The sequence below is a fragment of the Candoia aspera genome, chromosome 6, assembly GCF_035149785.1.
Source record: "Candoia aspera isolate rCanAsp1 chromosome 6, rCanAsp1.hap2, whole genome shotgun sequence".
Lineage (NCBI taxonomy): Eukaryota > Metazoa > Chordata > Lepidosauria > Squamata > Boidae > Candoia > Candoia aspera.
Window position 1 is genome coordinate 55556205 of NC_086158.1, and position 13507 is coordinate 55569711.

Here is a 13507-nt window from a genome sequence, read left to right on the forward strand (position 1 = left end):
AACAAAGATAACATTGTCTTTCCTCCAGTGAATAATTATGCCAGAAGCCAGGGGTCAGACCACAGTGCAGAAACGAAAGCAGAACGCAATCCACTGGACAATGGAGGTGGCTTGCAAACAGAAGGGGGGAGCGGTGGAATCGGAGATGGAGATGACTGCTGGCCCCGTGACAGCCACAAGACCCAATTGTGGACCCGAGAGGACAGTGCCAATTACATCGGAAACTGGGCTCTCGTCTTGCGGCAATCTAGACAGGGCATCAGCCAAAAAATTATTTTTCCCTGGGATAAATTTAAGTTGGAAATTAAAACGGCTGAAAAACTGAGCACAACGAATTTGCTTTGGGCTGAGGCGTCTGGGTGTACGGAGTGCCTCGAGGTTGCGGTGATCCATCCAAACCTCGAAAGGGGAAGAAGCTCCCTCTAAGAGGTGCCTCCAAGTCTCAAGGGCCGCCTTAACAGCAAAAGCCTCCTTTTCCCAAACATGCCAGCGCCTCTCCATTTCAGAGAACTTCCGAGAAAAATAGGCACAAGGCTTCAAAAGACCAGCGGAATCCTTTTGCAACAAAATAGCGCCAATAGAAAAATCAGAAGCATCGACCTGAACAACGAATGGAAGGTCCGGGTCAGGGTGGGAAAGGATGGGCTCTTCAGTGAAAAGCGCCTTTAAGCGGTCAAAAGCAGCCTGACAGACGGGAGTCCAATTGAGCACGGCCCCCGGGTTCTTAACCTTGCGCATTTCCCCCACCCCCTTTGTGCGCAACAAATCCATTAGGGGTAGAGCAATCTCCGCGAACCCCCTGACAAAGGATCTATAAAAATTGGCGAACCCCAGGAAACTTGCTCCTGCTCCCACTGCTTTTTTGCCCACCCACGGTCATTCTGTTTCTCTGTTTAGGTAAGGAAATATCTCTGAAAGGATGACCCAATGGGTCACAGGTTGTCTAGTTCACTATTAAAGCTTAAATATGACTTCCATAATGAAGTATGCCATGTATCATTATAAAATTCTTCATGGAATGAAAGCAATCAAAGCACAAATCTCTACCACTGAAATTGGTGGGATTGGTATAGCATTCCTCATTCTACAGTAACCATGTTAAATTTCTAAACAAAAAGGCAGCATATACTAGTTTCAAAGTAACAACTCATCTAATTTAAATAATATTTACTTTTGGTCAAACTGCACCTAACTGTAAATATAATGATTAACCAATGAACATATTTCAACCTGATCCTGATATATCTCACATTTTAGAAGCCAGTTTATTAAAACTGATACCACAAATAAATGAGATAAGTATGGCAACTCTTTCCCTTAACATATCCCTCAGAAAAGAGTTCTAAGGGGGAAACTTTCCATGGCAGTTGTACTTGCTGGTTCAGTGTGATCAAAATTGAAACTATGGTTAATAATTTGCAAAGCCTGTTATTTAGCAATTTAGGTTGACAGACAGAAAAAAATTGGAAGCAAGAAAAACCATACTCACGAACAGGAAGAAAACCTGTTTAAAATAAGAATGGTTAATTGGTTTGTCTATTTGCCACTTCTCCCTCTGATTGTCTTTCTTGGAAATATTCCTGTTTCAGTAAGTATATTAATTTAAATAAGTTATTTAAAAGTGATTGATGAACTGATGTCATGCCCATATCAGACAACATCATGTTGAACTACTGTACTGGCAAAGCTGAGCATTCTATCAGTAATTAGGAAATATATCTAGCCTAGAATTTTAGGATTTCATGATGTATTAATGGAAATGGAAATAAATAAATGTCTTAGCCAATCTAATGGGCAAATGAAAAGCAACTGTTGGAAAAGGGATATGGCACCCTACCAAGCAAAGTTAATAAACAAATATACAGCATTGGCCTTTTTAGTACTATCTCTTTCCGTATTTTCTTCTTCTTCTTCTTCTTCTTCTTCTTCACAAAATAGATCCAAATGCTTCCTTTATTAATCTACTTCCTATAAGCAAATTGTGAGTTGTGCTTAAGTAACAGGATGAAATTTTTCGATTTTTCCAAATCACCCTAGAATGTTGTGCAATTAACAGAATTTTAACTGGGATCTATCATTGATGGGGAAAAAATGTAAAAACAGAATATTTTTTTACACCAATACAATCTTTTTTTACACCAATAGACATAAATAGAATATGGAGAGAATATACGTTTTCTTTAGCACTGCTGAAATGGAAAAGCAGCCTAATTTTTAGTAAAATGTATTTCTTTTTGTTGTAATTAAAATGATCAGAACTTCTTAGAATAAATTCTAGGAGAAATAATAGCAAGTATTCTATGAGTTGATTATACTATTTGCTTCTAAAACTTCACTCCAAAAAGAATTGCTAGTTCAAATATTCAGATTTTAATAAAAGTGTGGTTTGTGTGCATGTGTGTGCATTTGTGTGTGTCTGTGTGTGAGAGAGTGTACTTGTGCTGTACTATCCATGTTCAGGACGGTAGGTATAATGGCATTAGACCCTTCTTTGTTTTGTATAATAGTTGAAGAAGGCTCCAGCCACAGACACCAGTCAATTGGTCAATACCTCTTACAATCATATATCAAAGATTCAAAAGATGCAAAGACCATGCACATATATTTTAGTATAAATCCCTTACATTTATTATTATTTAATTATTAACTAATAAGGGCAAATTACATGACACCATCCTCAGCCATCTTTCATCAAATATGGCAGTTCCTCATTCCAGATTTTGCAACCATCTCTGTTCTGTTCTGGTAATGATTAGATTAAAGGAAATGAAGCTGCAGTTCTTTGGCCCTACATGGAACACTATCGAAAAGGAAAGCTGTAAGTTCCAAATAGAAGTCTCTGTAATAAAAAGAGCAAAGCAACACCTAAGCCATTGTCACTCCCTCCCTTGAGCCACGGATTATACATTCTGCAAATTCGAGTAGCAATTAGTTCCCATGGGAGACAACTGAAAATTTCCACCTCACAAGGGTTTCAGTTTCTTTTGTAAAGGACTAAAATAAGGGGAGACACTCATTTTATGTGCATATGTATTGCCAGGAATTCCCAAAGGGATAGAAATATACAGTAGCTATAAATAATATAATACAATATAATTATACAGATTGCATGATGCCCACTACTTACTTATGTGGAAATCACACCCACACACCTCCTTGCACCAGTGTCTGGAGGTCCACAAGATTGTAAATGAATCTCCCATTTTGTAATGCAGTGCTTCAAAATGTATACAAAATATATGTACTGTTGGAAATACTGTATGTTATGGAACGTCATAACAAAAAGATATTTATTGGAAAAATTGAACATATGCATATTATAATGCATATTGTTATATGTGTGCACATAGTAGAAGGAAATGTGTACTGCAAAATTGCCTGGGTTTTTTTTTTTTTTTTTTTGCATGTACAAAAATACATAAAATATATTGAAAAATTGCATTAATTTGTGACAAACATATCTTTGTGGGCACATCTTCAAAAAAATAGGAACAGATGCAGAAATGAACCTGTGACTAAAAGAAAAAAGAGAGTGAAATAAAATACGTATTTTATATATGTCTGGGACAATGCACACATTCAATATTCAGTATTTAGGGTAAATCCAGCAGCTGGTTTAATATGCTTCTTTCCAGTCTATGGACTGAGAGAAATGTTACATCATGAAAATGTGACTTTAAACAACTAATAATGAAGAATCATTGAGCTGAGTTTGGGGGAACATGTAGATGTATCCTTGCTTTCCACCCAATTTTAATAAGAAGTAGGTCCTGAATCTGTCAATATTTCTGAGTGGAACTACATAATAATTGGGTATAGACACATATTAAATAATATATTAAAGTTAAAATTATTTTTTTAAAAAACTTGCATGAGCTTCAAGCATCTGTTGTGTACATCCTTTGTTATGTTGCATTGTAACCTTCAGCCTCCAGAGGGGAGAAGCAAGTTGCCAATTCAGCATTATTCATTGATCAAGGGAACCTCATATGCTCTTTTTACAGGATGGGCGAGGGTCTGCCTGAAGCTACAGGATTTCAAAATGTCTTAGCTAGATACATTACCAAATGTTGAACTGATCTCTTATAGAGGGGAAATTCCTTTCTGACCCCTGAAGGCAATCAGCATATGCCCTGAAGCATGAGAGTTCCCTTACAGCTAAGTGTCTTCTTAATGGGTTTCCATAAGCTTTAAGTTGAGCTATGTAGCCTGCATTCTCAGCACAGATAGCAAAATGTTTGATAATGCAAAAATCTTGTGTCAGACTCATAGGAAGGTCTGCCTTGTGAAGCTGACTGAAGAGGCTTTGTTGTTCCTGTCTCTAAATCAGATCTGTTCTGAAGAAGAAACCAAGTGTGTATGTTCTCACTTTAACACGGGATAAATGGAGAACTTCAGGATGTAGTATGAGACAGAATATCAGATCTAGCAGTGATACTACTCATAGGAATTTTAAACTCATTTCTCTTTGGTTCAGACTTCTATAGAATTTTTAAAATGTAGTTTTCTTCTCCGTATTTGAGGAAACAACTCACTAAACCTCAAAATTGTAGTACAAGTCACAAGAAAGAAAATGCTTGAAATTTCAGTGGCTTGAAATTAAAAATTGAAATCAGAGAGCTTTCTGGCAGCTTGACCAGAGTTGGTGTCAGTATGCAGCCAGGCAAAGCAGACTTCTCTTGAAAAGCATCAAGGTAAGAATATGTTTCTATATAGCAAAAATAGCAAAATATTTTTAAAATATTGGTCTGTGGAGAAAAGTCCATTTGGACTCCAAGCTGAAACAAGCAGAGATTAATCCCTTCTTGTCCTTTCATCACTAGGACTAAGAGTGATTGTTGAGAAACTAGGATCATGTTATGTGGCTCCTGGTTATAGATTAGCATTCTATGGCTAAGCACCTAGTGATTTTCACATATATTGGACTTTCACTTCTGGATTTAGACTGCTTTTTTCCAGAGAATGTCTACATATCCTTACATCTCTTAATCCAACAATTGAAGAGCAGTCAATTTTTTCTCCTGCTATTTCCACTCTGGTCTTCTTATCAATCTTCTTGCTATGGGGTATACCAGGATCTCTGATCAACTACAGCAAACTGAAAAAAGTACTGGGCTTGAAGAAGCTGCATCTGCCTTATCTTCTGCCACATCTGGAGGCTTAAGGGATACCTATGCTCTCAAGTCTGAATCCAGCAACTCTAGGCTTGGGAAATCTTATAAATCTGCCTCTGTTATGGAGGATGTGTCCATTTTTTAAAATAAAGATCTGCGGTGCAACTCTTTATATGTTGGACTGCTATTTTAATTCACTGGTGCTATAAGCAGCAGCCTGAAACCCAAAGATCAAACAGGGAAATTAGTTACTGTAGTCTCCTCTAATTGTTTCATTTCCAAGAATTGGCTGACAGGAAAAAAATATGTACATAAAGTTATTAATACAATTTTATTTGCACATATAATAGATACAAATGAAGAAATATGGGTTATTTCTAAACAAAAGTATTTAGCATAAGATTGCCACTTCAAGTTGTTTTCTGTCTTCCAATATTTTAGGACTTTTTTCAGTGTTTTGCTAACAATAATCAGAAGAAAGTTATTTATTTGGTTTCCAACCTGCTTCCTGTTTTGGTGGGGTAGAGGTAGAAACCGCAAAACACTTTTTATTTCTGGAGTCTAGTTTTGTTAGAACAAAAGCAGATGTAATTTCAAATAAGCCAAACTAAGGGATGCAATTATATATAATTGCACTTCAGTAAAAAGTGGGTAGGAGGAAGCAGACGTGAATGGGCCAATTTCTGCACTGCAGAGTTTTCATTGTGAGTGTTCCAGAGAATCAATGCTCCAAAACAAAGCAATTTAACCTATAAGAATAGCCAAAGGGGTAATGTGCTCTGTTTCTACACTACAAGTTTGGCTGAAGTGCTACAGATTTCAACTGGAAATCATAACCTAAAGCAACTCCTTAGTTTATTCTGTAACAAAATCTCTTAAATGTTACAAGAATATTTGCTAATTTTGCCACAACAGATTTCCGTGGCTATCCTGTAGGAAACAGTAGTATTTGTTGCGGTGGTTCTTACTATTATTAATCAATACCAATTCAGTCTCTTGTCTGAGGCATATCATGAGTAATCAAGAAAGTTTGAGAAGACAGTAGGTTTGAGAGGGCATTCAAAAGTTTGAGAGGGCATTCAAAAGAGATAGTTGCCAAAGCCTGTTAGTCCAAGTGAAGTGCTCCCCTCAAAGCATTAAAATAACCAGACCCTTGAGAAAGTTGTTACAACTGCTGTGAAGGCTGTCTTGGTTATCTGTGTATGTGCATAATTGTGTAATGCTTTGTTACATTGGCAGTCTCAGAAGAAATATGGTCTGTGCACAGATGCACACATGCATACACACACAGAAACACACACATAGAGAACCAGAGACAGCCTTCAAAGCAAAAACACAGGTGCTGACATACTTTGTACATAATTCAGTGCTTTCAAATGCTTTGCAAAGCTCTACTGTCAGACCAAGAACTCAGCATAAAAATACTTTTGAAATTATCCAAACAATTTGTAGGCTTAACAGTAATTGTTTCCATTTTTTCAGGGGTAGAAAATATTCTCCTACAGTTTCTCAAGGATAGGACTTACCCTTAGCCTTTAAAAGAGTTAAACAAAATAATAAAATAAAATAAAATAAAATAAAATAAAATAAAATAAAATAAAATAAAATAAAATAATAAAATAAAATAAAATAAAATAAAATAAAATAAAATAAAATAAAATAAGTTTCTTCATAATGTCTTCCTTGGATAACTGAAGTATGGAAAGCCAGAGAAAGTGCAAATAGCTGGAGAGATGACTGTACATGTAAAATGGAATCTTCATCTACACCCTTCACCACCTCATCACTAAATCAGTTCAAGCATATCACAGTCCACCTATGAGGAATCTCTGGAATTCTCTTCTCTTTTGAAATCACTTCTAAAGCAAATCTTCTTCATCAAATTGAATGAGTATTGATGGTGAACAATGCAGGAAAATGTATTTACTTGACACAAAGATATAGCCCATTCAATTTTTTTTTTATGTTTAATTTTTTTATCCCACCTTTATTATTTTTATAAATAACTCGAGGCAGCTAACATACCTAATACTCCTTCCTCCTCCTATTTCCCCCACAACAACAACCCTGTGAGTGAGTTAGGCTGAGAAAGAGTGACTGGCCCAAGGTCACCCAGCCAGCTTTCATGCCTAAGACAGGACTAGAACCCACAATTCTTCTCTTCTCTGATTCTAGCCATTAGCAAACGACTTACTCCCCATCATTTCCTCTAGGGCTGACTCTGCCATGAGGCACTGCTAGGCCATTTATAACTATGAATAGAAATATATTTATTAGAAATAGACTGATTTCATCCATAAATATGACTAATTTACCTTGTTATGACAAATTGTGTTGTTGATTTTAAAAGTATTTTGTTAAGACAGGATTCTTAAAAGATTTCTTAAGAGAAAAAGTGCCTCTGCTTCTTATACACAATTAGCAAAGTTAGCTTTTTAATCCATCTATTCATTCTGGACCATCCAAACCACTGTGAAAAGAAGTGTCAGTGCATATTGTGTTACTCCCTTAATAAGACAAGCCCTCCATCTTCTGGCAATGTAGAATATAGCAGCCTAAAGAATGAAGAACAAAATAAAAGGTAGCAGGTTTTACTCACATGCTTATATCTCTTTTGTAGCTGTTTAATATAACTGTGCAAAGCTTAGATAAGCATCTTTCACAAAGTGTGTTAGCGCAAGCAAAGCAGCTGTCCTTTAAGCTTTAAAGCAGCTGCATCCTCTAGAAAGCTTGGCATGCTCATCTGAAGGCTATTTCCTAAAGGCAGAAACATTTCCACAGGGATCACCCAGGAAACACTTTGCATACATCAACATGTTCTTTGCATAGCCCTACAATAAAGTCGGCAACTGCTCATAATATACTCAGAGTGTATTGAGTATACAGCAGAACTAGATCCCCTGAATTATGCTAACCTAGCAATTAACTTCAACCAGTCTGTGTTCCTGGCAGACTAAACATTACAGCTTGGGCCAGGAAACAAATCAGTGGAGATCTCTGAGATTCAGGAAAGTATTTCAAAAGTAATGGAGCTTAACTTCACCAATGGCAATATTCCATTGGCATATATTCTGAAAGAGAAGAAGAGGATGACCAGCAGCAAAGTGGATGGACTCAGTTATAGTGGTGATGGGTGCACCATTAGAAGACCTGAAAGACCAGATTAGGTATAGATTGTCATGGAGGAAATCTATGTTGTTGCTAAGAGTTGATACTGACTTGCTGGCACACAATTAATTAATTAATATATTCTGAACAAGATGAAGCCTGAAAAAGAAATGGTACAGTAATGAGCATTCAAGACACATGCCCCAAATATATTTGCTTTATTAGGAGCTTTTTCAGATTTTCATTTTACTTCTGTAACCTTGAAATTCCACCAAATCTGCTGATTCTTTCCAGTGTTAATATAATTGGTGCTAATTATCCACTCTAGGCATAATTTGCACAACAGCCTAAACAACTTCTTTTCCTTGCTGTGCCCGGCTGTTCCTGAAGCTGTCTTTAAAAATTCCATTTCAGATTGCAGTGGTTGGGCAATAAGTCTCAGTCTGGACCTCAAACAGGGCTCATGGTAGTTCTTATGGTTCTTGCTCTTCCAACCCATGCAGGGAAGGCAAGCCTTGCTGGTGGGTCCCTGTGTGAGGAGTCTTCCAGTGCCTGTTTCCTCTCTACTGATCCCCACTCTTTTCCTTTAATTTCCCAGATGTTTAAACACATAGATGCCTTCACATAGTCTTCCCCAGTTCTCTAGATTAATGCTAATGCAAACTTACTTGTTTCTATCCCATCTTTTTGACCTTCATTGCTGTAAGCTGTAATGATTACAGCAAAGTGAGCAGTTTGTTCTTTCCTTTCTATATTCTATTGTGGGAACTTTGTCGCAAGGAAGAACGGATGGTACAACTCCATAGTAGCAAAGCACTATTTATTGAAACTGTGTAGCTTTGTTCCAACATGTCTACATTGTAACATAAGGATGTGGGGCTGGGGGAGGGGAGAAAGGGTAGGTTTGTAGTATTCTGAGCAGGAGATGGGGTTCCATAGCGTGAAAGTTCATTGACTTAAGAGGCCATTGTTGCATCAAGATGACTTTTTAAGAAGGTACCTGTCAACCAGCAGAGAACATAGGACCCCAGCAGCCCAGGGTGAAATGGCTTCATGGTACATCAGGCAATTGCTGGAGGGGAGGTCATGCCAGGCACTGTAGCTAACCAAAGCAGGGATTGTCACTGGATCAGAAAGAAGTACTATAGGCCATCCACTCAGAAGGGCTTATGTTGGCAGTTTTGAAGTAGAGCTTTGAAACATGTGTAGAGGATACATTTACAGTTATCTAGGAATGGGTAGAAGATTACACCATCCATTCCTTCACCCAAGAATAGGTTTAGCAGAAGTGTGGATCTGCCCAGAATAAAAGTCCCCAATTATTCTATGGAATCTGCATGAAAAGTGGTAATATATTATAAAGTTATTTCTGAGAAAGCCCTTTTAAACTAATACATTTCTCCTTATCCCCAAAACTTAAAATGATTGTAAGACATCATGCTACTTTCTAATAATAGTAATAACAATATGACATTACCAAGGCACAACACAAATATGAAAAACATGGCAGTAATTTCAAAATCCTAATGGCCAAATCAGAAAACAGATTTAAACAACTAACCTAATAACCATAATTATTTAACATTAATTCTGTGATTTGACAGTGTCATTCACATGCATAATTAAAATAATTGCAGTTAATAGGAGAAAAGTAGTTTGTTTATTTATTTATCTAATTTATCCCCGCCCATCTCCTCCCGTCGGAGGCCTCTGGGCGGTTTACAACAATCGATTAAAACCATCACAATAATACAAAAAGTAAAATACAGTAAAAAATACTATAAATAGAAATAAAAAATAAAGAATATTATTTTTATTGAATATTAAATAAAAAATAAATCAACATATTACTGTTTCTAGTCAAAATATATATTATTTTTAAATGTTCAACTGAATTTGTTTTAAAAGGGTTTGAGAAGATTAAAGCTGATTGCTTTAAATGGGGCTGCTGTGTTAAAATGGCTTATAGATAGCACTTATATCTGATTTTGTCTTATATAGCATTACAAAAGTCCCATATTTCTCTCTCTCTCTCTCTCTCTCTCTCCCTCCCTCCCTTTCTCTCTCTCTCAGCATTCTGGGATCATATCATCATGGTTCAACCAACAGACTGGTAAACAGTGTGCCTTTTTATGTGTTCTTTATGACAAATACTTCATAATATTTACAGTGTTAAATTATGGAGGGAATAACTAGGACGGTATGAACCTTTTAGAGAGCTGTTTTTACTTTGAGAAGAATCCCAGTGAAAGTGTCTTCTGTGCATACAACATGTGGCTGCATTAAGCCTTGAACAAACATGAGTATCTCAGTGCTATGAGCAGTTGGCTTGTGGAACCTAGTTCTAATTTGATTGGGCAAGAACCTTAAGTGCATGCTTGTCTTTAAGCAGGTAAGCAAGTCAGTTGATTCCAGTAGGATGATTTGTGTGACACCATATGGAAAATTAAACTTCCAGTTCTATACATTTTTTGGTAGGAATCATGCCCAATAAGTACCATGGAATTTATTTCAGAAGTATGATGATCTTAAGCCTTGTGTGGCGCAGAGTAGTAGGCAGCAATATTGCAACTGAAACTCTTCCCATGACCTGAGTTTGATCCCAGCTGAAGCTGGATTCTTGGGTAGCCGGCTCAGGTCGACTCAGCCTTCCATTCTTCCAAGGTCAGTAAAATGAGTACCCAGCTTGCTGGGGAAGGTAATGGCAAACCACCCCAATTTAGTCTGCCAAGAATACATCACAAAAGCAGCGTCCCCCCAAAGGGTCAGACATGACTCGGTGCTGCATGGGGGACCTTTCACCATGATGATCTTGCATCATCTATATGGAAGTAGTTGTTACTTTATTTATCAGCTATTAATTTATCCGTTAGCAGTGAAAAAAAAGTTACTGATTATGATATTTGTTCACCTATTAAAGAATGATTATAATATTGAAATATTTATCAAAACAATATTTTATATACAAATATGAATAGCTTTACTATATAAAATTGATTTATGCAGAAATAAATAGTCTGTATTATGGAATGGTAAGTACCAATATGATGTGAACATCTAAGTGTGTGTATGGGGAAGGAATCTTTTTCTTTGGGTTTTTCCATGGTTAGAAAAGTCAGTGATATAAACTGTAAAACATTTCCTACATGGAACTTTTTATCAGTTTTGAATAATGTTATCCATTGTTTCATGTTTGTTCTTTAAAAAAGCATTTGATTTTTATGGATTCAAATAATGCAAATAATATTGTAACTGCATTGTTATGTGTTCATCTGCATCACTAGTGTATCTTTAATGGTATATTTTACATTTTAATGTTTGAGAAGTTTGTTCTATTCAACTTTTTCTTTATTTAATTTACTGACAGTTCCAAGAAATATCACCTTGTAATCTAGCCTTTCCTTGCTACTCTCTGCTGCATTGTTCCAGTGCTTCCCTCAATGGGAGATCACTATGCGTGGGAGGAATCAGTTTCTTCATTCTGCCATTCTGGATCAGAAGTATAATATCAGAAACTACAGTTTCTGTGTATGATTAAACAAAAGATTGAATGCTTGAATCTGGCTGATACACCATAATTATCCTTGTGTAATCAAATAGATTAAATAATGATGCCTCTGAAATGTAGGTGGGTTAATTTATTAGCCAGATGTAAACTTTGAGTACAGTAAATGATCTTGTAGCCCTTGTAATTGCTGTACATATTCTCCTATGGTTAAAAAGTAGGTTACAGAAAGAACTGAATCATGAAATACCCAAATAATGCAAGAGATACTTCTTGGTTTCTCCAAGGGTGGAAGTGGGGATGTTCAGGCAGATTTGTGGTCTTCCAGTAGCTGCTGAGCTTGCTGATCGGAAGGTTGGTGGTTCGAATCCACATGATGGGGTGAGCTCCCTTTGCTAGTCCGAGCTCCTGCCAACCTAGCAGTTCGAAAACATGCAAATGTGAGTAGATTAATAGGTACTGCTTCACCGGGCAGGTAACGGCATTCCGTGTAGTCATGCCGGCCACATGACCACAGAAGTGTCTACAGACAAACGCCAGCTCTTCGGCTTTGAAACGGAGATGAGCACCGCCCCCTAGAGTCGGACACAACTCGACTTAATGTCAAGGGAAACCTTTACCTTTACCTAACCTTAGTAATATAAAGGGGTAAGGTAAATGTTTTTTAGGCCCATTGAGACCTATTAGCATTAGCAATCCTGAGGATTAGGGATAAATAAGACACCACTTAGTGACTCCTGCTTGCTTGCTTGCTCAGTTTGCATATATATTACATCAGGAAATGCTTCCAATATGATCTACTCCTAATGCTTTTTTTTCATGACCTACTGATGTGGAGATGCCAGAGACCCACAAAATATTTCTGACAGAACCTAACCCAACAATTAGTGCTCAATGGATCTTCTGTATCTGATAGTACTTTGTCACATGATCAATAGATGGGCGGAGATGGGCGGGGACAAACTGAATACACACAAACATATATACATACATACATACATACATACATACATAAATGTCATTTGTTATACTTGGAGAATGTTTTGTCCATTTCAATTGTGTTTAAAAGATCTACAAAATGCATTATGTTTTAATCAAAGCAAATTACAAAAACTTCATTAACATTTCTGACATAGCAATAAATTTCAATATAAATCTGAACATTTGGTAAAACAAAACAAAAAATAGCTCATTACCTTTAGTTCATTTACAGTCAAACTCCAAAACAATAAACCAATATAAGAAACACATAAAACTAAAATAAGAAACTAACAAAGAATGAATAACATGAATAGTGAACCATATCCAGGCAAGAATATATCAACCAATAAACATTTCCAGTGTTAAACCCAAAGCCCTCCTATGGCAATCACAATCACAAACTATTGGCAAACCTTCTAGATACCGCTATAGAGCAAACATGCTCTACTCTTCAAGCTAGCCTAAACAGTTAGGGTGTGATTAATTTAGAGAGCCAGCCTTGTTATAACGGGCAGTAAAACAAAGCCATGCAATGCTGTCTTGATTGCCCATTCCAAACAAGGGCATAAGTGATCTTGGAATGGAATATTATTAATTCTCCCTTCTCGAACCATGGATGTGAAAGCATTACGTCTAGCCAAAGACAACACTCAACACTCTCCTATGCAAGACAGAAAGGATGTTCATGAAATAATTGGGTAAGATAAAGATCCACCAGGGAGATCACCATTATATAATGAACTCCATTCTTATCTCTGTAATCCAAATCAAAGATTCCCTGCTTTATCTTGAAAATAGC

At 36.7% G+C, this 13507-nt stretch overlaps 1 protein-coding gene across 1 annotated transcript in view; it reads left to right on the forward strand.

The window, feature by feature from the left end:
* Positions 1-1447: 1447 nt before the first annotated feature.
* Positions 1448-13507, forward strand: part of HABP2 (hyaluronan binding protein 2) — a 41950-nt gene continuing 29890 nt past the window's right edge. Inside the window, exons 1-2 of the mRNA XM_063307191.1 lie at positions 1448-1588; positions 10296-10335. Of these exons, the coding sequence (XP_063163261.1) occupies positions 1520-1588; positions 10296-10335 (109 nt within the window). The 5' untranslated portion in view covers positions 1448-1519. The remainder of the gene's footprint in view (positions 1589-10295; positions 10336-13507) is intronic.